This window comes from Halichoeres trimaculatus, unplaced genomic scaffold, assembly GCF_033239565.1.
Source record: "Halichoeres trimaculatus isolate MK-OKI-2021-1 unplaced genomic scaffold, fHalTri1.1 fHalTri1_scaffold_12, whole genome shotgun sequence".
In the NCBI taxonomy this organism is placed as follows: domain Eukaryota; kingdom Metazoa; phylum Chordata; class Actinopteri; order Labriformes; family Labridae; genus Halichoeres; species Halichoeres trimaculatus.
The window spans coordinates 12,101,143-12,124,416 of record NW_027437190.1 but is presented as its reverse complement, the minus strand read 5'-3'; the positions used below and the strand labels follow the sequence as shown (position 1 = coordinate 12,124,416).

The window sequence follows — 23,274 nt, the reverse complement described above, 5'->3', positions numbered from 1 at the left end:
TTCCAATTCTTTTTTTATGTTGTCCTGTTGTTTCTCTCCAAAAGATTTTTCCTCTTTTTTGTGCTTTCCTTTTTAAATCAGTAACCTTTTTTTTGCATTGATTGGTTGGACTGATTTTGTAAATCTAGGTGATGGGTGTGTATCCATGGCTGAGCTCCCTTTTTGATTTATTTTGAATGAACAAAATCTGTTTTTCACTGAAGAGGTCTTCACATTGGGTGTGGAAAAAGTATTACAGTAATTACTGTGACTGTTAAAAAGCACGTCAAAAGTGTATCTCACTTGTAACTTGTAGGGTTTTCTTAACAAATTGGGCATCTGGGATACAGAGGCCACTGCTTTTAACATGATAGCGGATGACTACAAAGATTGTGGCAGATTGCATTTGGGGAGATGTAAGATCCAGGATTTTTAATTTCAGTAATTCTTCTCCTTGTAGCTTCAAAATAAATAAGATCAGACTTTTTAATTACTGTGGTCAGTGGCAGAATATTTTGAGGTCTGGCCTATTACAAGGCTCAGTCTTGTTTTGTTTTATAGACCTCAGAAAAGTATCCCCTCGTCACGTGAGAAGAACATTTGTTGTCTGAACATAGAGAAATCACTGACTAATTTTATCGAAGAAATTTACACACTTGCTACGACAGGTTGCTTTCTTGCTTTCTTGATATGTCAATCGCGTGGGGTGTAGTTCAGTCAATGAGGGCAGGATAACAACTTTAGCTGACAACACAATCTACAGTGTGAGCTGACGACAGCGTTCGCAAACGTAATAACATTTTATACGGACTTTGTACAGCATCCTGCCACCAAAATATGCGTTGCACTTTATGTGGCAGTAATTTCACTGACCCTCGACAACAACACAAGACCCGGAGAGGTGCGTTGAAAAAACACTCTCTAAAGTCTGTGTTGTGTTGTGTTGTGTTGTCCTCAAGTAGCTTCTCCTGCTGCCCTGAGAGGTCATGTAAGGACATATTGGCATGCGGCCCGGTAGAGAAGCGTTAATGTTTACAGCTCGAGTCGAAATACTATTTTTCACCAGTCTTTTCCTTTACTGAGTACAACTTCATTTTGTTCACAGAGAGTTGAATTTGTAGTAAAAAAAAAAATTTAAAGCTTAATTTTTTCCAAATATTAAAGCAATGACAGTCGCTGAGGAATGACGTCATGACGTATCACATTGAATGATGACGCCGTTTGATCATCAAAAAATCAGCCGTTAAAAAATATCAGAGAATTAGGTCAGCAACTTAACGGCTCGAACTGCCACGACATGAATGTAACTACGCTGTTTTTTGGTCATAAAACTTTTTCAACGAGTCGACCTGGGTAAAAACATAACCGGCTCCGACGAGGAGTGAGATGTACGGTGATTCCAGCATCCGCAGACTGGGGCCGTAGCCGTCAGACCGGTCTGTCTGTCTGTCGGTCTGTCTGCCTCCCTCCGCCGGCTTTGGGAGACCCGCGAGCCTCAATACCGACAACTCCGCTGTAGTCCCGTCCAGGCTGGGGCTGAGTGGTTTGCCGGGGAAGGAGAGAAAACCACCGACCCCTCAAATCCGAGCCTGAAGGCAGCTCTACAGGAAATCTCCCCTCGCCTCGTCTCGACTGCCTGGTAGCAACACAGTGCACGTTTCAGTAGTTCAGTAAGTTTACCGCCAGACATGATCAATAATGATGACTTCCCCGGCTAACGCCAGCTAGATGGGCCACCTCATAAATGTGCTAAATGCTAAACGCCCGTTTAATATAGCTTATTCATGAATAGTAAACTAAAAAGATATTGAACCAGCTAGCTCACACCCCCAAATTATTCTAAGGATGCTAACTGGTAATGAAAATGATCTCACGATGGCAGTCTAGCAACACAGCGTGCTCAATAAAGTAACGTTATTGTTTTACATGAATCCTGCCAGGAGCTGCACATGGAAGAAAAAACAGTTTGCACAGAGAGAAAAGGCACATTTTTAATGTGTATCCTGATGATAGATATTTCTCCTTCCTTTGTACATAAAATCACTATACAAACTACTGAACAGACTCAATCTGTAGTAAATTGTGTCACAGTTTGACCTGGGTATTTGCAGTAAAGCTTTAGTAAGATACTTAACAACTCCATCACAGTGATATGTTATAAATGAGGTTGCTATCAAGGCAAACAATGCTCTGCCCTTTGGGATCAGCATAAGCACACAAAACACAAACGATACAGTATCAGATCATTAGTAATCAAATATTTGCTGTGACCAGGGAAAAGTGTGCCAAATATAGCCCTAGACAATCTAAATGACATCCCTGTTTGTTGCATGAATTGTTCTGGTTGAGCTTGTGTGAGTTACTTTTTGCTACACTTCTGCTACAAGAGATGAGTGTATAATAGACAGAGAGATAATTTTATGCTCTAGCTTGTGTCTTTTTGGTGGAATAATATAGAGTCAGGGTTATATAAATCTTGATTTTCAGAAGTAACAGTTTCAAAAAGTATTGTATCAGATGATACCACCGCATACATGAGAAAATTAGCAGAAACCATTTGAATTACAATGCTTGTTGTATCAGAGTCTAGAGAGCAGTTTAGATATGGATAGTTTTATTGAGCTACTAAAAGAAAAAACATTTACAGACTACATTTGGTTTATAATGAAACTGTAATGCTACCAGGTCCAGGAGAATCATTTTGTGTGCCATCATGCTGAATGAAGTGCAACTTTAACTTCTTTCTCCTGAACACGTCATGCAGTGTTAGGCTTCATAGAGAGCAGGCTTGTTTTTATATCTTAACTGTGAAAAATCATGCGTTACCATCATTATTTTATAAGTAATTCAGTTATCTCGTAACAGTCTTTCCTTGTGTAAGTAAGTTGCAGATCCTTAAGGTTTTAACATTTCTGCTGCAAGGACGCAGGGAGAGTTTGATTTACAATACCAAAAGAGATGCAAAGAACAGTCTTTGAGAAAAGTATTCACGTGCTGCCTGTGTGATATTTCTTATGTTTCTTCCACCAGAGAAACATACAAACCTGATCAAAATCTTAAGACCAATTGAAAAATTTCTTGAATATGCATTTTGCACATTTGGACCTTAATGAGGGTTTAAGTGGAGCTACAAGCAAGAAGGGGGAGGGCGACAAAAAAACATATGGAACTTGTATTGAAAAAAAAAAAAAAAATCGGGGATAGGTTGTTTATCACCTGATCAAAAGTTTAAGACCACAGGCTATTAAATCAAAAATCTGCTCAAAATTTTCATTTTCTGTCAGGCATTCAGACAGTCATGCCCTCCTGATGGCTAAAGCTAAGAAACTGTCTCTTCTTGACTGGGTCGGCTCATCAAGCTGCATAAGCAAAGCCTCTTGCAGCGTGCCATTGCTGCTGAGGTTGGGCACTGTAAGACAGTCATTCTAAATTATTTGAAAGATCCTGAGCATTAAGGAACTAAAAAGTCAAGTGGTAGACCCCCAAAAATTACACCTGGGCTGAGCCAGAGGATCTGATTGGCTGTCCATCAAGACACAGGGCAGTCCTCGACTCAAATTAAGGCCCTTACTGGTGCCGACTGCAGCACAATAACCATCAGAAGGCATCTGCGGGAAAAGGGTTCCAAGAACAAAAAAACGAATTCAAAGACCTTGTCTCCTTCGATGCCACAAAACTGCCTGTTCAGACTTGGCCAGGGAGCATCAAACATGGGATATTGAAAGGTGGAAAAAAGCTTTATTCTCTGGTGAAATTTAACCATGATGGCCCAGATGGCTTCCAATGTTACTGTTAAGACAAGGAGATCCCACCTGAGATGTTTTCTACCCGGCACAGTGGAGGGGTCTGTCATGATCTGGGTCTTTTTCATTCTGTGGAACACTGGAGCTTCAGGTGGTGCAGGGTGGTTAAACGGCAGCTGGTTACGTGCAGATGTTGCAGCGGGCATCCCTCATGATTGAGGGCCCTGGTCTGTGTGGTAACAGCTGGGTTTTTCATCAGGACAACGCTGCAATTCACAATGCTGGCTTGACGAAGGACTTCTTCAGGGAGAGTAATATCACTCTTTTGGACCATCCCACATTTTCTCCTGATTTATATGTAATAGAGAACATTTGGGGATGGATGGCAAGGGAAGTTTATAAAAATGGCCATCAGTTCCAGACAGTTGATGCCCTTCGTGAAGCCATCTACACCACTTGGAGCAATGTTCCCAAAAGCTTCATGGAAACACTGGCATCAACCATGCTCAAACAATTTTTTTGAAGGGATTAACAAGAACGGTGGAGCTACTCATTCCTGAGTCCTACTTAGAATATTTTTTGTTCTGGTTTGGAGAGTTTTGTGTAATTTTTGAGCCATGGTCTTAAACTTTTGATCAGCTGATAAACAAATTATATCCGTTAGCTTATTGTTTTAAATAAATAACTTTTTCAAAGTGCTTTTTGTCACACTCCCCCCTTCTTGCACAGAAGTAAACAGAGTTGAGGGTGGCAATGTCAAGCCGCCGGAAATCGACCACACCTTGCATGGTGCTGCCTTCGGATGTGGTGGAGCAGGAGGTGGAGGAAAAAACAGAGAGCGCGAAAGAAGAAGGGGCAGAGGAGGAGGAGGGGAAGGCGAAGGATGGAGCTGAAGAGGGGCCATCTGCAGAGGAGCTAAATCAGGCAGTAGTGGTTGTGCCCACACCTCCAGATACAGGTAAGATTCTTCCTGGAATATAATGAATAATATATTACATTTAGATTGCCTGATAGATGCATTACTGTATGAGACAATGTTTTGTAAATCTGAAGTAAAAGGCAAGTCTTAATAAATGGCTGAAATAATGTGTCATAGATGAGCCCAGTGTATCAACTGCAGAGGACAGTGAAGCCCATGGCCCCTCTGTGAAGCGCAGTGCCACAAACCCCCCTGATGACCCGAGCAGTGACCAGCAGGCTCAGGAGCCACAGAGCGATACACAAGAGGAAGCACCTGCAGACTCTGCCTCAGTTGCTGCTATTTCTCTCAGTAAGACCCCCATCATGAGAATGAAGACCAAAGCTGAACCCAAGAGGATTGCTGTGTCCCTGAAATCAGCAGACGAAGGGGTTGAGAGCTTTGGAGCTGGTGGAGAGGGTGAGGTGGGAGGAGAACAGGAGCCTATTGAAGCTCCCCTAGGGCCGATGACGCCTGTTGAGATGCTGCTGCACGACTCTATGAAGCTTGGAGGAGGCGGCCTGCTTGTCAGCCCACCATCAGAGCAGCAGAGGAAATCCTCTGCTTTAAACCCCACAGTGCTGCCTGCAGGTCTGGCACAGGTAGACAGTTTTTTTTTTTTTTTTTTTTAAATATAAACAAAGGATACATATAAGGGGGTCAAAGTAATCTGTCTAATCTTATCTGTGAAATAATGTTTTAAGACTCTACACTAGCCTTTAAAACTTGGAAAGAGTGAGGATACAGGGTGCTAAGTAAGAGTTTACTATCAATGGAGAATAATCAGTCCAGATTTTTCTTTTCTTTTCTCACTCTCTTTTTCAGGTTCTTTCAGCTTTCCAGGCCCAGCAAAGTGCAGCAGCAGCTCAGCCTCAGCTTTTGATTCCCCTCAGCAGCATCCCTTCCTACAGCGCAGCCATGGATACCAACCCCCTGCTGGGCAGCACTTATAAGAAGTTCCCCTACCCCTCCATGGCAGAGATCAGCAGCCTGGCAGCACAGACGCAGTTCACAGAGGAGCAGATCAAGGTTGTTGATTGGGTGGATTATGTGTACTGAACAAACTATGTTGCGTCTTGAGGTCTGTCTAAGATATGCTCAAAGATTAAAACTCTTTGCTCTGTATATTTATGTGTCAGTCTGAATCAAGAACTTTCAGTCTGAAATATGCTATGTGTAAAAGCTGTATTTGTGTTTGATCTTCACCCAGGTGTGGTTCTCGGCCCAGCGGCTGAAGCATGGTGTAAGCTGGACTCCAGAGGAGGTGGAGGAGGCCAGAAGGAAACAGTTTAATGGCACAGTGCACACAGTGCCTCAGACCATCACAGTAATACCTGCTCACCAGCTGTCAGCCGCTGCCAACGGCCTGCAGTCCATCCTACAGACCTGCCAGATAGTGGGCCAGCCTGGCCTGGTGTTCACACAGGTAGGTAAGAAAAGAGAACATGCAAATTTTGTCAAGACCAAGATTTCTCTTTTTATTTCTTTTTGTCAACAGAGAACTTTGATGTGTTCAAGTTTGAAATAACCCACTGTGATAATAACCCACATGCCTGCCACATCCTCACACATCCTCTTGTGTCTCATTACATGGGTTCCTCTGTAGGTCGGCCCAGGGGGGAACCTTCCAGTGACCAGCCCCATCACTCTGGCAGTAGCAGGGCTGCCCAGCCAGTCCCAGAGCTCCAGCAGAGGCTCCTGCCAGCCCACCTTGACAAACAGTGAGCTGAAACGGGCCACGACAGTCCAGCCCCCCTCTCTGTCCCCACAGGTGAGGATAGCAGGGGTTGTTGTTGCCTTTTTGACAAGTTTCCTCCTGTGTTGTAATTGCAAATTTTTGATTTTCAAACCTTCTCAAGAGCACATATGTCCACATCTTTATCAGTTTATGTATACTTTACGAAGTACTTGCAGTTTAGTCTTTAATCTAAAAGGTCTTTGGGTTGTTGATGAGAGAAGTGCTGCAGAGACCTTACTGGAATGCTGACTGTCTCCTTCTGCTTTCAAGGAGAACTCGGCCCTCAGTGTGGACTCATTCAATTTGCGGCCGAAGAAGTCCAAAGAGCAGCTGGCAGAGCTGAAAGCCAGCTACCTGAAAAATCACTTTGTCACTGATGCAGAAATTGCCCGACTAATGAAACTTACCAACCTGACCAAGGGAGAGATAAAGAAGTGGTTCAGTGACACCAGGTACAACCAACGTAACTCCAAGAACAGCCATGTCATTGTTTTCCATGATGGAGGCGGGAGGGGGAGTGGCGGCTGTAGCAGCAGTGCTACCACTACTATTGTTATTGACTCCAGCGATGAAACACCCACATCTCCACATCCTCCTCGCACTCCTCCTGTAAAAGAGAAGGAGACGCGTTCCAAAACCTGGAACCCTTTCCCAGATTTTACCCTGCAGAAGTTTAAAGAAAAGACCCCAGAGCAGCTGGTGGTGCTGGAGGAAAGTTTTGAGAAAAGTAGCACTCCATCCGATGAAGAACTGAGCCGCCTGAGGACAGAGACTAAACTGACGCGGAGAGAGATTGATGCTTGGTTCACTGAGAGACGAAAACTTCCATCCATCAGTACATCCCCAGATTCTTCAGAGGGAGGGAAAATGGAAACAGATGGAGCAAAAGTAGGGGATGAAGCTAGCTCGTCCTCTCCTTCTGCCTCCTCATCTCGCAAAGGAAGTCAAACTCCTCCCGGCAGTCGCAGCAAGCAGCTGCCGTCCACCAGCAGCAGCAAAGACATGAGAGATAAGAGTAAAAAGACTCCAGAGCAGCTTCACATTCTGAAAAGTGCCTTTGTGCGGAACCAGTGGCCCACAGCTGAGGAGTACGACCAGCTGGCGGAGGAGAGTGGTCTTTCCCGGTCCTACATCGTCAGCTGGTTTGGGGACTCTCGGTATTCCTGGAAGAACAGTAACCTTAAATGGTTCTTCCAGTACCAAAGTGGAAATGTGGAAGCGCCAAACGGTGGAGGAGGCAATAAAATGGGAGGCAATAGTGGTCGGAAAAGACGTGGCCGGAATCGCGGTTGGGGGCGTTCCCGAACTAGAAAGCAGCCAAGACGGTCTGCCTCCTACAATGCAGACGCTGACAGGTCTCCTCCTGCCAAGAAGATTAAGAGTGGGAGGGAAATCCTGAAAGAGTACTACCTGAAGTATCGTTTTCTTAATGAGCAAGACCTGGACGAGCTTGTCACCAAGACCAACATGAGCTACGAACAGGTAACAAAATGTGTCCTTATTCTAGTCAGGGGCCTAATACAAGTTAAATCCTTTTACCCTCAACTTTGGGCCAGACTCCTTAAGTTAGAGTTTCTCTTGGGATAATTTTTGAGTTTTAGTCCAAATCTGAAAACATGGTACTTGAAAACACTCATACACTGGAGCTCCTGGCCACTTGTAGAGGGAACATAGTAAATATGCAGAATGACTTCTAACCTGAGCCTTGAAACATACAAACAAACATGATACAACATCTGTTCGCTTGTATGAATGGTTTTACCATAATTCTGTTTAACCCAACAGTTTGCGGTGGCTGTACAATGTAGGAGCCCCAAAGGTTTAAATTCCTGCGTGAAAACCATTAAGTCCAGTGAGCTATTGATGGGTCACAGTCACTTTGGCTACACCCTTGTCACATTATTTCTCTGCCTGCCAACAGGTGAGGGACTGGTTTGCCGAGGTCCAGCGCCGCTTGGAGGAGGGGGGAGATCCTTTTGAGGAGCCAGCTGCAGGCGGTGCTGGGGGTGGAGAGGATAAAGATGAAGGAGAGGCTACAGCTTCTGAGGAGCAGGCAGGCACAGGATTGGGAGAAGACGATGATGATGAAGGAGACGAGGACGACGACGGTGACGATACAGATGACAGCGAGGTTTGGGAGCCTTCACGTAGCGTAAGGAAGTCCCTGTCTGTATCTGAGGATTAATGATTGTGACTGCACAGTGAAACGTTACAGAATGTCACCAGAGAAATACTGACACCATACAATGCTGGAAGACGGTTCGCTAAGCCAAGTCTTTTTGCCACTGATTTGCATGTTTACCAATCAGCAGCATTACTTCTCTTTTTTTTTCAAACGGTTTCTGATTCCCGTCAATACAAGACAAACTGATTGATATTAGCTTTAGCCCATTCGCTGTTACTTACTGTGATGTGTGACAGTTTGGACAAAAATCATGGTGAAGAGTGAGTTTTAGGCAAATCCTAAGTGGAATACCATGATGTGCAATTTTCAAGCTGAACTGTGCATTTCCTGAAAAGACATGTCTGAAGATCTTTCTTTTGAAACAACTGATGAACTGTTGAGAAAGAAAGCTTTTAGGAGTATTAATGTGATCATGCCCTTGTTGAATTTGCACTCCTGGCTTAAGTTAAGCCTCTACAGGAGATGTATTAACACATTTATGCTGCATTCGCTTGAGAAATAGTGTTTGTTATACTGCTGTGAGCACAGGCCTAATTTCAAACCTTTATCTCCAGTGTTTTGAATGTTTCACCTCTCGTTTCCCCCTCGAAAGGACTGCCCTGTTGTCTTTACAAAGACACTCTTAAAGGTTTCACAGCAGGGTTAGTGATGTCGCCAATTAAACTGGAACACATCCATTTTTAAAGCTGGTTAAAGTTACAGCATTTCCCCCAGAACCTAAAAAGATGATTATGTGGAGGGCTTGATAAGAATCAGTTTATTTAAGCTGACATGGATGATGAATAATCATGACACTTAAAGTCAAGATTTGTATCTCTCACTGAGAATGGCCTATTATATATTGTGAGAAAAAGTACCTTATCGCTGAATGAATGCCAATGCCGTAATGCTTTAATGAACACAGGATGTCCACTCAAGTCTTCCCTTTATAGTGGCCTGTTATTTCATTAGTAATTCAAGTATTGTAGATTTTTAACCTACAGATCTGATGAAGAATTGCCACGCTTTGTGTTAAATATGCACTGCTTTTAATATTTGAACTAATTAATCACCTTTTGATAAAACACATCCTCTTTTTGATGATACAAGGCTGTTGTCCCAAAGTTGAATGTGTTGCCTTCCATTTGAGGCAGAGTCAACGTTTTTGACACTTCTCCACTAAAACAACAATAGAAACAAAATGTCTGAAAGGATTGTAAAATTCAAAGCTGAGACGTAGACTTTGATTTTTTTCCCCCAAACTAGCAGCAGCTCTTGATGACACTTTGAGGTTTTTGAACCACAAGTCGCCACTTTTACAATACTCAATATCATCATCTAATCATCAGCAGCTCGCCTTTAGGTTTGGACTCAGCTGCATACGTCAAAACAATGCCTATCAACCTTTCTGGGTCTTGACCTGTTGAATAGAAGAAGACTGTTAAACAGTATTTCAAGAGTAAAATCAATGAGCACCTAAAGTAAACGCTTAACAAAATGCACTTTGTCCACTGATCACAGTGGATTAAATCCTGATTAGGCACCTTAATCTCTTATTATACCATGAAATGGCTCCAAGAGACCAAATCTGTTTTGTATGAACACAAACTAAACCAGTATTTTGCCTTTTTTATCCTCTGTTGAGGAAGAATCAATTTATCCACTTTTCTAATGATGTGTTGTTTCATAATGGGATGTTTGTGAGGCTCATAGAAATGGTAGAACAATCACGCACTGCTTTCATTTGCAAAATTGCACAATTTGAGCCCCATTTGTTCATATTTTCTCCTTTGAAATGAACATGAGTTGTATTTTTGTGTTTTGTATTGTTGCTTTAAATCATGGAATACTGTGCCCTCCCTCCTTTTCTTCCCTAAATGACTCTTAACCTTTTTCCTGCAGTCCACGTTTGTGAAATGAATGCCTAAACTCTTGATGTGCACTTCTGAGACATGTTTTCTGTAAAAGTCAAAAGTGTCCTGTTGGTTCTCAGACAGAGAGAGCCATGGAGGTATCTTTGAAACACTGAAATAGTTCTGATAAGTAATACCGAAATCCTTGGAGAACCTCTCATTGAAGGAGTTTTAATGCCTGATGAAACGCAAACACTTTCCCCTTGAGGTGGGAAATCTACCAAATAACACTTTCTGTTTCCTTCCCACTTCATTGCAGCAAACTGAACGGACATTAAACTGGAAACTCTCAATGACAGTTCTACACAAACCGGGGAGAGACTCTGAAGAAGCTTTGCAGATAAACCTTTGTGCCTACATGGCTGGTACGCTTGTTAGAACATATTCTCACAGACAGTGATGAGCGATGTGATAAGGAATTACACACCTTTGGATGTTTTTTATGGGAGGTTTGTTCAAACTAAGTTTTGATGCATGAGCGAGCTCTGCTTTCTGCTGACGCTTAAAGATGCCTAGATACTCTGAAGTTATCAACTTCTGTTGTAAATCCTTAAAAGGAAACCTTGGTGTTATCATTTTTATTGTAGTTTTTCACCAGACACTTGTCACACTTAACATTGGCACCTTAAGATGTCCAAGGAGCAGTTTGGTGACTCTCTAAAGCAGATGACATCTGCTAGTTGTAAGCTACCAGGAGAGCTGAAACCTTAATATATATATTTTTTGTTGTGTGACAAGTGTTTGGCAAGAAAACAACAAAACCAAATGTAAAGGTAAACATTTGTCCAATACTGCATGCAATAACCAAGATGAACAACTGCTCATTTTGTACATAGGATATTTTGGGTTGGTATACTTGGCAGAGAAGAAGCCTAATCTGGGATGAGTTCTTTGTGTAGCTTTAATAGTACCACTTACTTTTGACTGCAGCATGGACCTGTTTTCTTTTTTATACATGCTTTTCCAGAAAACATTTTTACAAACCTTGTCACTCTCAACGTTTATTGGCCTGAGCTAGCTTTCCTTTCTTTAGTATTTTGTAGCTACTACAGATTTGGAAATTTTATAGCAGCTATTTTGTGCCCTTTGCAACCAACAAAATCCTGGTACTTTGTGTCCAACGTCTGCACGTGTCACAAACTGGCTGTTCATCATGAGTATTATCGTTTTCTTTTGTCAGCTCCTGGGTTAGGCTGAAACCTTCCCCCCCAAGTATCCAGCCCCACGGTCTTTTACAGTGTGCTCTTTCTTTACTATAGTCAGTCTGTTTTTCAATGGTTTTATATGTTTCTATCTTTGAAAACTGTGTCATTACAACTCTTGCCAGACATCAATGGATTATTTGTTGTGAGACAGACTCATGAAATATGTACAATAGAGTAGTGTTTTTGAAAAGAATCAATTTTAGAGTTCAGCTAGTGTTGCCCTCGTGGCTTTTTGGTACTTTGCAAAAAGATGAAATCAGAACTCAAAGAAAAGGACACACACTGTTGTAAAGACTGATGCATTTAAAGCACTGGAGTAATTATTTTAATTGTAAAAAGTGTCTTCACTCGAAGCTCTACAACCAGTTATGTCACATGTATTAAGCGATTTTACACTTTAAGTGAATGAATACAAGTCAGTCAGTGTAAAATGTATAAATGGTGATGCCCTGGCCTGAGTTCTTTCTTAAAAATGAAGTTTAATCTTTTGCGTATTAGTGTTATGAGGGTTTTTCACACCTAGAAATGTTAAGCATGAAAATTTGGATACATCAAGTTTGAGGAAAAATTAGTATTCAGATGGTGATGAGAGATTAACTCAGATACAAAATACAAATTCATTTCATGAGGTAGCATCTTTTATTTCAGAGCACCACTTTATTTTAAAGTTTACTTAGAAAATCACTTTAATTGAGTTCTTGAAGTCAATGAATTAATAAATCCAAAATAACCTATCATGTTTGATCCATGATGCACAAAAATTTAACCAAGTAAATGGTTGATATTAGACCCATATTTGGTCCATAAAAAGAGCACAGACAAAACTGGATTCAGCTTGGTTTTTGCCAAAAAAGTAACTTCCATTCACTGAAGTATCTTAATATGGACCTATGGTTTGCCAGCTGCTGATGTGTGTCCTCTCTGAGTTTTGATTATCTATCTGACAGTCACCATGTATCCCAGTTAATCTTGTGCAGTAGAGCTAAGAGCTAATGTTGTGATCTAAGTAGTTAACCTGCTGTCCTGTTGTACACGTGTCATATCTGTATCTGCGCTATACTTCTGCTACAGTCCTCACTTCTCTTCTGTATTTCTACAGGTAGTTAGTAAATTTATCCTACAGCAATCATAGATTTAAGTCTTTTCACAGTACAACAACTTTCTTTTTGGCTTAAAGCACCAACTTCTCATATACAGTTCTGTGTAAAACTTTTCTTTTGCCTATTCAAAGTAGAATTTGCACCTTTTATCTGATTTTATTATCTGTTAACAGTCGTCACAATAAGTTTTAAATTGTAAAATTAACAGCTTTCCTGTCACTACTGCTTCATTAAATCTTGTGTTATCAGACCTGTTACTAAATGATGACAGTCATCTCTCAGCTCTTTTTTTAAAGTTTTAGTTGGTTTGTAGACACCCCAACCCCACCCACACACACACTCACTCATTGATAAACTGGCATAAACTGGTAATACAATTAAACTGTACTCACTTCCTCAAATGGCGGGTACATGTACACTTGATAGAAGACACATTTAATGCAAAAAAGGAGAATCCACCAAAAAAATTTACCTCTTAGAGAAATCCACAGGAGGATGAGAAGAATGTGTCGGCCTTAACATTCACAACCTGGCCAGTTCAAATGAGTGTACTCGTTTGTGTCTACAGAGCTGACATTTCTACCTACACCTAGTAATGTCTTCACTCTGTCTGTACATCTACCTGTTTTAACCCTGAGAGTGTCTGTCATTGACTTAAACGCAGTATGTGCGTGGGTGTGTATGTGCGTGCTTGTTTTAAGTGCTCATTCTTCAGCTTGTAGCCTCCCGCTGTGAGGCGGGGACTTTGTGCAATGTTAATTTAAAACCTCAGCTTTTACTGCTTGGCTTGATTTAGAAAAGAGTTATATTTTATACTTGTTTGAGGACAAAAACCCAATAAACTTTGATCAACATGTGATGTGTGTTGCTTTGGAAAATGAAACATAAATCCATGTGGACTTAAAAAAGAAACAGTGTGAAGGAAAGGATGGAGATCAAACAGTTGGGAGTGAGCTTTTTAGGCCATGTATTGTTTATCTTTCATTCACAGTTTGCATGGGTATTCCTTTAGTTCAAAGTAAATACCGATTGTTATATACATATGGAAGTGTGCTGACCCCCCCACCCCCTTTCCATTTTTGAAGCATTTATCAACCAGTTCAGAATTTTACCTGCTCAGGCAGAAGTAGATGTGGTCCAACAGCTCCCTCTCTCTGTGGCCTACACTCTGGCATCTAATGGTAGAAAGAAAGTCTCCCAAGAAGCATTTTTGCTGTAATAACTCTCTTAGCAAAGCTGTAAAGACTTGCATTTCCTTAAGTCAAACAAAACCAGATATTGGAAAAAATAGTTTAGAAATGTGAGAAAATAGGGCTGTAAGAAAATAGATATAATCCTGACAGAGAAACATAAGAGTAACATCAGAAAGGTTTGGGTTCATAGTTCAGTCCGGACCACTTTGTCAAAATAATCTTTATTAACTTGCACAGTTTTATTTGGCGGTATGGTTCTGTTTTGAGACTCCCTGCTCTTCCACACACTTGCGTGGAATGCCTGAGGCAGGAAGAGCACAACTTCGAAACCCCCAAAACGACCACACCAGCAATCCCAGACTCTCGTTCAAAAGCTGAGGAAGACCATCTGTCCATAGCTCTAGGGTGGACACCGGAGCAACCCTAGCCGCTGTTGTTGCTGAGCCCGCGAGCTGGTTCAGGCAGTCAACTCGAGCAGCACTGCTATGCACATACCACATGTCTCACACGTCATAACCATCTTGCAATCACACTCTCTCAATTGATCGGTCTATTTAAACCGGGAGTCTCCCATCCAGTGGCGGTTTTTCACGGAGGCCAAGGGAAGCCTGGCTTCCCCAAAAAATATTGCAAGAAAGAAAAAAGATAGCCTATAAACAAGCTTAACCACAATGTATTTTATATTGTAATTTCCTTGTCAAAACACTACATTGGCGCACTTCTGCTTTGGCTGAGCGTGAGAAGCAAAACAGCGCCCTCCTGTCAAGTTCTCATTGTGTATTACTTTAGCTGTGTCCCAATTCAGGGGCTGCAGCCTACAGAGGCTGGATTTAAAGACCGATTACATCACAGCGGTGCATCGGAGGCTGTCCCAATACGGAGGCTGTTTCCCAAAGCCCAGGTACCTTGCCTTGCCTTGCCTTGGAAGGCAGTGCCTACGAAGCCACTTCCTTCCAATCCAAGGCAAGTGTCTTGCCTCTGCTCTAAAGGAGATGCTAATGGAACAGCCTACAACATATTTTGGGGGGAGCTCAGACGGCTACAAATATTGTCATAGCTTGCCACTTTTCTACACTTTTTGCTTTTTTATTGTCACATCATTGACACTCTGCAGGTGCAGCTTCTCAGTAATTATAGTTATGTGAGTGACACACAAAAGAGTTAAGTGGTGGATATGGTATAAGTTGTTTTTTTCAGAGGTGTATTTTGTTACTTACATTTAATTTGGATTTTACCACGCGCCTCCGCTGGTGCGTCTTTTCCTTCCATTTTTTTTCCTTTTCTGTAGATTCACGCGTTGCATGTTGGGTATTTATAGCCATGGCAAGGCAGCGAAGGATACACCTGTGTATCCTTGGTCAATTAGCCACATGCTAACCAAACGGAGGACATATGCCTCCAGAGGACATGAACATATGAACAGCACTTGGGCAGCGACCGATGATGTGGATGCCTGCCCACGCCCACATCAGACCAAGGCAAGGCAAGGCACCTTGGCTTTGGGAAACAGCCGGAGGCTCCTCCAAATGCGGCCGACGAATCTGTCCTCCGTTTCAGGGGCCACGAAGGACAGGTTCGGTGAATCCTTCATAGCCTCACATATCCCAAGATTCATTGCGCATGAATGCCGAACATGATGGACACGGCCTAACTACAAAAGGAGTTCCTGTTTTATCCAGATATGAAGGATGTCTGGCACCAACTATTTGATTGTGTTTCTAAAACGTGAAAGAATATTTTGTTTTTCTGTGTGAAAATGTGTTGTTTGGGCTCTTTTCAAGTAATATACTGACGAAAAAAACAGTTCTTTATGAATCTTCTCATTATTATATAAAAATATGTCCATAAATGTAAATTCTCTTGGGGAAAAAAACTTATTTGGAGTTTTTTTTATTTATTTATGTATTTTTTTTTTTTACAGGGAATTTAAAAAAAAACATTAAATCATTTCAGCAGCTTTTATTTTATACTTATTTATTTATCATCCCCCCAGCCCTTGGTCAAATGTTGAAAATGTACGTTGTTGCCTTACTCTCATGTAAATGGTAGATCTATGGGTTTCAGTTACGTCACGTTCTTTTTGCGGCCGCCATCTTTAGGACCTAGCGCCATCAATCGGTCCCGTAGAAAAATGGCAAGTCAGACGGTCATCGCTCACATCTCGGCGGAAGAAAAGCGACGATATTTAAAGAAAATCTGTATTTTAGAATGTGACCCTTACTTAGTTTCCCCCGAAGTACTAACGTCCCTTAAAACTGCATCAAAATTGCCAAATTTATCATTCGCCGATGTCTATATTTATCTCGTTCATAATCCATCCCCGTATACCGGCGAGTCCCTGAAGGCTTATAAGAGTACCGAAGCCTATCGATACTTCACCTCAGGATGGGTAACTGAGGCCAAAGTTTACCATCTGTAGGTTAAACGCCTGTTTTTGATCATGGGAAAGGTAAGTTATATCATTATTCCCTCCTTTACTAGTTTTCTGCGCGATTAAAACCGCGAAAGTTACGTTCGCTAGCTTGTTTTTGGTTAGCTAAGTGTTTGTCTACCAATGCATCCGCTTGGTGTGCGGATAAAATGATCGTAAAAGTAGCGATTGTGTTGTCGTTTTTTGCCGTTTTAATTGACGTTAATGTCAAAATATAAAGTGCTTAAAAATATATGATCAGTAATCTCGATCATAAGATGGTATTCTCGCTCGTACAATAAAACTACATTGTGTTTTTTTTTGTGTTGTAAACTTTAGGTGAAGCATTCACAGAGCCTCACTGTTACCCCCACACACCCCTGGATCACAATGCAGGAGGATGGGACGGTGGTGATGGCTCACTGCACCTGTAAAGCAGGCTTAGGAGAGGTGTGCTCTCATGCAGCAGCCCTCATGTATTCAGTCGTGGCTGCTGTTGACATGAGGAATGGGCAGGCTTGCACACAGAAGCCCTGTGCTTGGACTCAGCCAAGTGAGGTCTCTGTCAGAGGGGTTCCTTATGAAGAGCTGCGTAACATCAGCTTTTCTCATAAAGAGACCCGCCTCGTCCCAGCTCCTGGTCCTGACATCAGACCTTCAGAAGACGAGTGCCAGAGATTCTTTGAGATGCTTCATGACGGCGAGAAGCATGAGTCCAAGCCAAAGAGAAATGCCATCCTCTCTGTCACTGAGGGCCACTCCCACAGGTAAGAAAGGTTAGACCCCCTGATGAGGACCAATGCCAAACCTTTACTCTTTCCTTCATAAAATCCTTTTTCTGTTCAGCGGGAAACTGCTGTTCCATTTCAGCTGCATCAAGAGACTACAAAAGTGGATGTATACCAGAGGGTTTGGGGAAGCATATGAAAATATTAGTTAATGATACATCCTATTCTGTTCTATACGTGTCTCTTGCTCTGGCCATTGTCTTCATATCTCTTCTCAGTTATGTCTGCAGGTAAACAGAGTGCAATGAGTAATTCTAGGTGGATACTGTTGATAAATACTGCTGTGCAGCTGCATTATGTTGGTCTCTTCAGTGTTTGTGCAGGTTGAATTCTATGTGAGCAGTTGAAATTTTTATTTCAAGTGTGATGCTAATTTTATCCTGAATAGTACAAAAGTTTGATTTTAAATTCCTACAAGTTTGCTTTTTTCTTTGTCACAGTTAACACATATATTAAGAGGGATAGGAAGGAGGTGCTCTAAAATGTGACATATTTTCTGTCGCTCTCTCTCAGGTACATCCCAAAGGTGATGCAGCTGGACCTGCCCCTTCCTCTTTCAAGGCTGTACTCAAACTCCCAGCTAGAGATGGACTTGTCCTCACTGCTGGTTGAGAGTGCTAAGGTCTTTGATAGCCTTCAGCTTACTCAGCAACAGGTAAGCAATCAAAGTCAGACTAGGCCAGTTTTAACTGTATTGGAGGATAATAGCTGCAACGATCAGGTAGTTTAAAGGTAACACTTTTAACTTTTCAGTTTAGGTCAAATAGATGGCAAGGTTTTTTATTTTGAAAGTTGTACAGTGAATAATTTTCCATAATCTGATTAATTGTTGTCCGTCTGTACAATTTAGAAATGGGTTGACTGCTTACTATTCATGTGTCACTAACTGTTTTTTCAGTGTGTGATAGTTGAGGAGGAGACCAGGGAGCAGAGCAAGTCTAGGGTTTGGTTTGATCAGAGGGCAGGAAGGGTCACAGCATCAGTTTTCAGTGAGGCAGCAAGAGCAGACAGACCTGCATCTCTGATTAAAAGGATTTGCTATCCTCGTGCTTCCCAGTTCTCCACTGAGGCAACAAGGTACATAGATAAGTTTTACAGGAATAATAATAATAATAATAAATTTTATTTGTAGAGCACTTTTCATCAAAGCGATCTCAAAGTGCGACAATAAAACAAGGTTAAAACAGCAAGATTACAAAGAGGTTAAATGCCTTCAGTGAAAGCTTTTTTAAAAAGAAAGGTTTTTAGGCCCTTCTTAAAAGAGTCTGTTGTTTGTGGAGCCCTCAGGTGTTCAGGGAGGGCATTCCACAAGCGAGGAGCGGCTGAGCTAAATGCCCGATCACCCATTGTACACAGTTTAGTCCTGGGGGGCAGAAGGAGGTAGTTGTTACCAGAGCGGAGGCGTGATGAGGTTTGTGGTTTGAGAAGTTCTTTTAGGTATGGGGGGGCGTTTCCATGGATGCAGTGGTGGGTTAGGAGGGAGAGTTTGTATTGAATCCTGAATGAGACCGGAAGCCAGTGGAGAGAGTGAAGGATGGGTGTTATATGGTCATACTTCCGCACCCTCATCAGGATCCTAGCGGCGCTGTTTTGGATGTACAGGAGACCACTGCACAGGCCTACAGAGTCAGAAACATGAATACTGGTTGTTTCATTTGCTCTTTTACTCGGTATACTAGTAGGAATATCAAATGAAGATATTAAAATAGACAAGAGCATAACAATTAAGAAAAAGTAAGTAAGGAGGTTGCAACATTCACAATCTCTTCAGTATTTGGTCTTATCTTGAGTTTTATACTTGAGGAAGACATTTTACTTTAGTCATCTACATGTGATCGGCAAACATTAGACTTTTGACCCCACTATATTTTTATGGACCCTCTTGTAACTGCCTACTTTTCCTCTGGAGTCAGCTGATGACTTTTCTCCAAAGTCTAATTAATGAGACACACATCCTAGTAATTATTAATGGGCAGTCAACATCACTGAGAAAAGGTCATATTCTAATTCACATTTTGTTTTCCAATCTCTGTCAGATGGGGTCAGGTGAGCGAGGAGAGGGCAAGGGCAAGCTATGCTGCCATGATGCAGGATCACCACAAAAACCTCCAAGTAAGGGTTTCAGGGTTCATTATCAACCCAGAACTTCCTTGGATTGGAGCATCACCTGATGGTGTGGTTTCCTGCGCTTGCCATGGCGATGGTGTTTTAGAAATTAAATGCCCCTTCAAAGCCAAGCATTGCCCCCTCAAAGAATGCTGCAGGGATCCATCGTTTTGTCTCGGCATGGGGGAAGATGGGGTTATGTCACTGAAGCACGACCACAAGTACATGCACCAGGTGCAGGTACAAATGCATGTTGCAGAGGTGAGCTATTGTGACTTCATGATTTGGACCCCACAGGAAGCTTTCACCCAGCGAATCCCTTATGATCCCACCTTCTTCCATGAGGCCTACAGCAAAGTGGTGGACTTTATCAAGAGAGGAGTGCTACCTGAGCTGCTGGGAAAATGGTACACAGTACCGCGCCTCAGTCCCACTAACACCAACACCACCAAACAGCCACCTGAAGTGGGATGCTTTTGTGGTCAACCTGCAGGCACAGATGCCATCACCTGCACATCAGGAAGCTGCAGACGGAAGTACTTTCACAAGTCCTGTCTTAAACTGATCCGGGTGCTGAAGACATGGAAGTGTGTGGAATGCAGAAAAAAGGTTTAGCTGTTTTACAGTCCAGTAGTCTTTATGTACGTAGTTTATTTTTTATTTGTTCCCAGCATGATGATTTTTTATAAAATGTATATAATTTTGTTATTCTTGCTTGAATTATCAGCAATGGTCAGTCACAGTAATTTAAGTAAATGTAATGAGTTTTTTTCAATTGTAAATCACTAATACTTTCTGGCTCATATTTTAACTGCTGGATGAAAGCCAAAAATACTTGCCAGTCTCTTACACCATTTAGTGTACAGATAAAATCAAAATTTCCACGTTGTGTTGGTCCTCTTATTGCGTCTGTTGTGGAAAGAGACATAAATCAAGATAAACATCTGATTGTACAGTACATAATAAGTGTATGTTTTTTCCCCAAGATAGACTCTGTGATGAAAAACAACCTTTTTTTATTAACATAAGACAAAATATATCTGATGCGAAACACAGGTCGTTTACTACACTGTACTTCTAGGCATCTGTATCAGCCCGTTTCACAATTGGTTAATCCTTGGGAAATGATGACAGAGTTTGAATTTACGCTATGATCATAGGTTGAACAAGTACAATAATACTCAACTCAAGTTTACACTTTATTTTAATTAGAATTTCAAATTATATTTGGATTATATTCACAACAAACATTTTTCCATTAACAATATCATTCAAACTAAAAGTAGTAGTAAAAAAGTAATAGTAACAAAACAGCATTAGAAAACATTACAAACTATTTACAGAGTGCTTTCTTTACGGCACAATGATACAGACACCCATGCTACTCTGAGGGAACGACAGATGGGCAGATGTTACAAAGTGCACAGCACACTCTGACCATCTTGTCCAGAGATGTAAGGTTCCCTGCCGTTGAAGTCTGGCACAGGGAAATGGGTATTGTGCTCTGTAAAATGGTGTATTTGTTCCTCACAAGCCCAATGACCCGCTCAACGTGGATCCGAACAGCTGCTAGTCCCCTTGAATCTTCCAGCTCACTTGGATGCAGTTGCTGTTTTCCTTTAGTGAAGGTAGGTATTTTGAGATGAGCACTGTACAAGCCCACAGCATCTCCTACAGTGAACCCTCGATCTGCTAGGACCACATCGCCAGGTGCCAGATTTTCCAGGAAGCCAGAGTTTTCAGTGATGTGCTTGTCACTTGTTCTCCCCCCCCAACCATTAGACACAAATGATATGACTCCCTGTGGAGTAATTGATATTAGATATTTAGCCGAATTGTGATGCTTGTATTGTGAGTAGGTCTGTGCTCTGGCTCTCATGTTTTTAGGTCTTTCAATGAAAATTTCAAAACAGTCAATTATTGAGGTACAATTTCTGAAGCTGCTATTTCTAAAACACATGGGTAAACTAATTTGAATCTGCTCTTTAGGGGGCCATACTATTAATGTGGACAATCTACCATACAAGACATCTAATGTGCTATTAAAAATTCTGCTCAAAGTAGGCGTTGACACATGAAATATATAAGTAAAGAAAAGCAGTGGCAGGTTAAGTCTCATTCTCGTTAGTGTCATAATCAAACTTTGAAAGGGTGAGGGTCCAACTTTTAGGAATCCTGACACAAAAGTGAAAACAACCATGAGTTTGGCATAGGATGGAAGGCCAGTTAAGTCCTGCACCATGTCATGATTGTTCATGAAGGCTTCCTGGCTGAAGGACAACTGGCTGACCTTCTCCCTCAGCTGATGAACTTCTGCCCTCAGTTTACCGCACTCTTCTGTCAGTCTCTTAATGGTCGTCTGGCAGGCTTCATTGGTGCATGGCTCGGTGTCTGCGGTGTAACTACTTTCCTTAAAGTAGCTGTGGTCTGCAGTCTCACCTCGATTCTCCTCAGCCGGTGGGCTCTCATGGTCAATGTGAGGGTCACTGTTGATGTCACATGCAGCCACCATCCCAACATCATGTACTGCACTTCTTTTTCGTTTGACTGCTTATGTTTGCTCAAACTTTCTGAAACTGCTGACCTTCTTCTGCCGTTGCTCCGGGGTTAAATAAGCAAACAGACTCGGCACATAATCTGGGTGAAGAGGATTCTCACTCTTTTTACCTGCAGCAGTAGATCAAAATACAAGGTTAAAAAAACGCATTACCTATTCAAAGTATTACTTAATTAAACTTAAACACAACTAAGTGATGTCAATAATCTGAACCAGTACAACAGCGTTGATTGATAGCGCGTTTAAAGTCTGTGAGTAATATTATGATTGTTAGTATGCTAACGCTATGCTATGTAGTAAGTCCCGGACTTAACTCACCCGAAATAAAGTGCTCAGCGCAGAGTCTGGAGTGCTCTGTGGGAGTCCAGTGGTCTTTTTTAATGGCAGCAATCCACCTCTGTCTTCTTCCATCGTTTTTGGGGATGTTGTAAAATGTCAGTCCAATATTTTTACCTTTGGAGTTGTCACAACCGACCGCACAGCAAATAGACGGCATGTTGACAGCGTAACCTCCGGTCGCAGGACGGTCCTAAAGATGGCGCCGTTGAGACCGTGTGACGTCACATGAAATACATAGGGACAATAATAATACAAATGACGATAATAATAAAAATGATGATAATAATAATGATGATAATAATAATAACAACGCAAAGTAATAAAAAAAAGATAGTAAAAATCATCCTGTTTTAAATGTGAGGTTTTGGTTTACGTGTGTTTAAAGTAATGTAAGCCTGACAGGTGAGGGCGGCGCTGTGTGACGTCGAGGGTGACAAACAGGAAATGCTTCGTAGACCATACCGTCTCGATTCAGTTCGGCCTTTGCGGTCTACGAAGGCTATAAAGGCCGGGTCCTCCACAGGCTACAGCCTCCGTAGGCTGCAGCCCCTGAATTGGGACACAGCTACTACGTGTCTCATACCCTCTGCCCTGTCAGTCAGCTCGGAGGCCCGCTTCACTTTGCCTCCCTTAGAAAAACAAATAGCCCGTATTAGCCAATCAGGTTGAAGCAAGGCTCATCGCTTACTGGTTAATGCATCATTAAGAAAAATATGAGGGAGGCCAGATCGAATCTGGCTTCCAGAGCCGACTGCGCATGCGCTGTACTTTCTGGAGCGCTGACTCCTTTAAGGGGCAAGCGTAAACAGTTCAGAGGTCAGTACAGCCAAACAGCGCTGTCTGGAGTGACACAGACCGACGCAGAGGACTATCTCGGAGCGGACCATGAAAGAATATTGGTGGAAAAACATGAGTTTTTGGACGATTGATGCAGTTTTAGGGGCGGCGCTGTCTATGCCCCGATGGATCCATTTTTACGGACGTCCGCTGCGGGATTGGGATCTAAATATCTTCCGAAACACTGCTTGGATCAGGAAAGCCTTCTGGGTGAGTATTTTGTTCTGCTTCATTCTATAAACAA

At 42.0% G+C, this 23,274-nt stretch overlaps 1 protein-coding gene across 2 annotated transcripts; it reads left to right on the top strand.

Annotated features, from left to right (window-relative positions):
* The first annotated feature begins 1,197 nt into the window (after positions 1-1,197).
* zhx1 (zinc fingers and homeoboxes 1) lies at positions 1,198-13,088 on the top strand. Of its 2 annotated transcripts, none has more exons than XM_074683324.1 (8): positions 1,198-1,649; positions 4,455-4,680; positions 4,819-5,282; positions 5,506-5,709; positions 5,891-6,106; positions 6,287-6,451; positions 6,689-7,900; positions 8,340-13,088. In XM_074683324.1, the coding sequence occupies exons 2-8, from the start codon at positions 4,476-4,478 to the stop codon at positions 8,601-8,603; spliced, it is 2,730 nt and encodes a 909-aa protein (XP_074539425.1). In that variant the 5' UTR covers positions 1,198-1,649; positions 4,455-4,475; the 3' UTR covers positions 8,604-13,088. The 2 variants fall into 2 exon arrangements, with proteins under 2 accessions (XP_074539425.1, XP_074539424.1); XM_074683323.1 differs by having other exon boundaries at positions 4,452-4,680.
* The last annotated feature ends 10,186 nt before the right edge of the window (positions 13,089-23,274 follow it).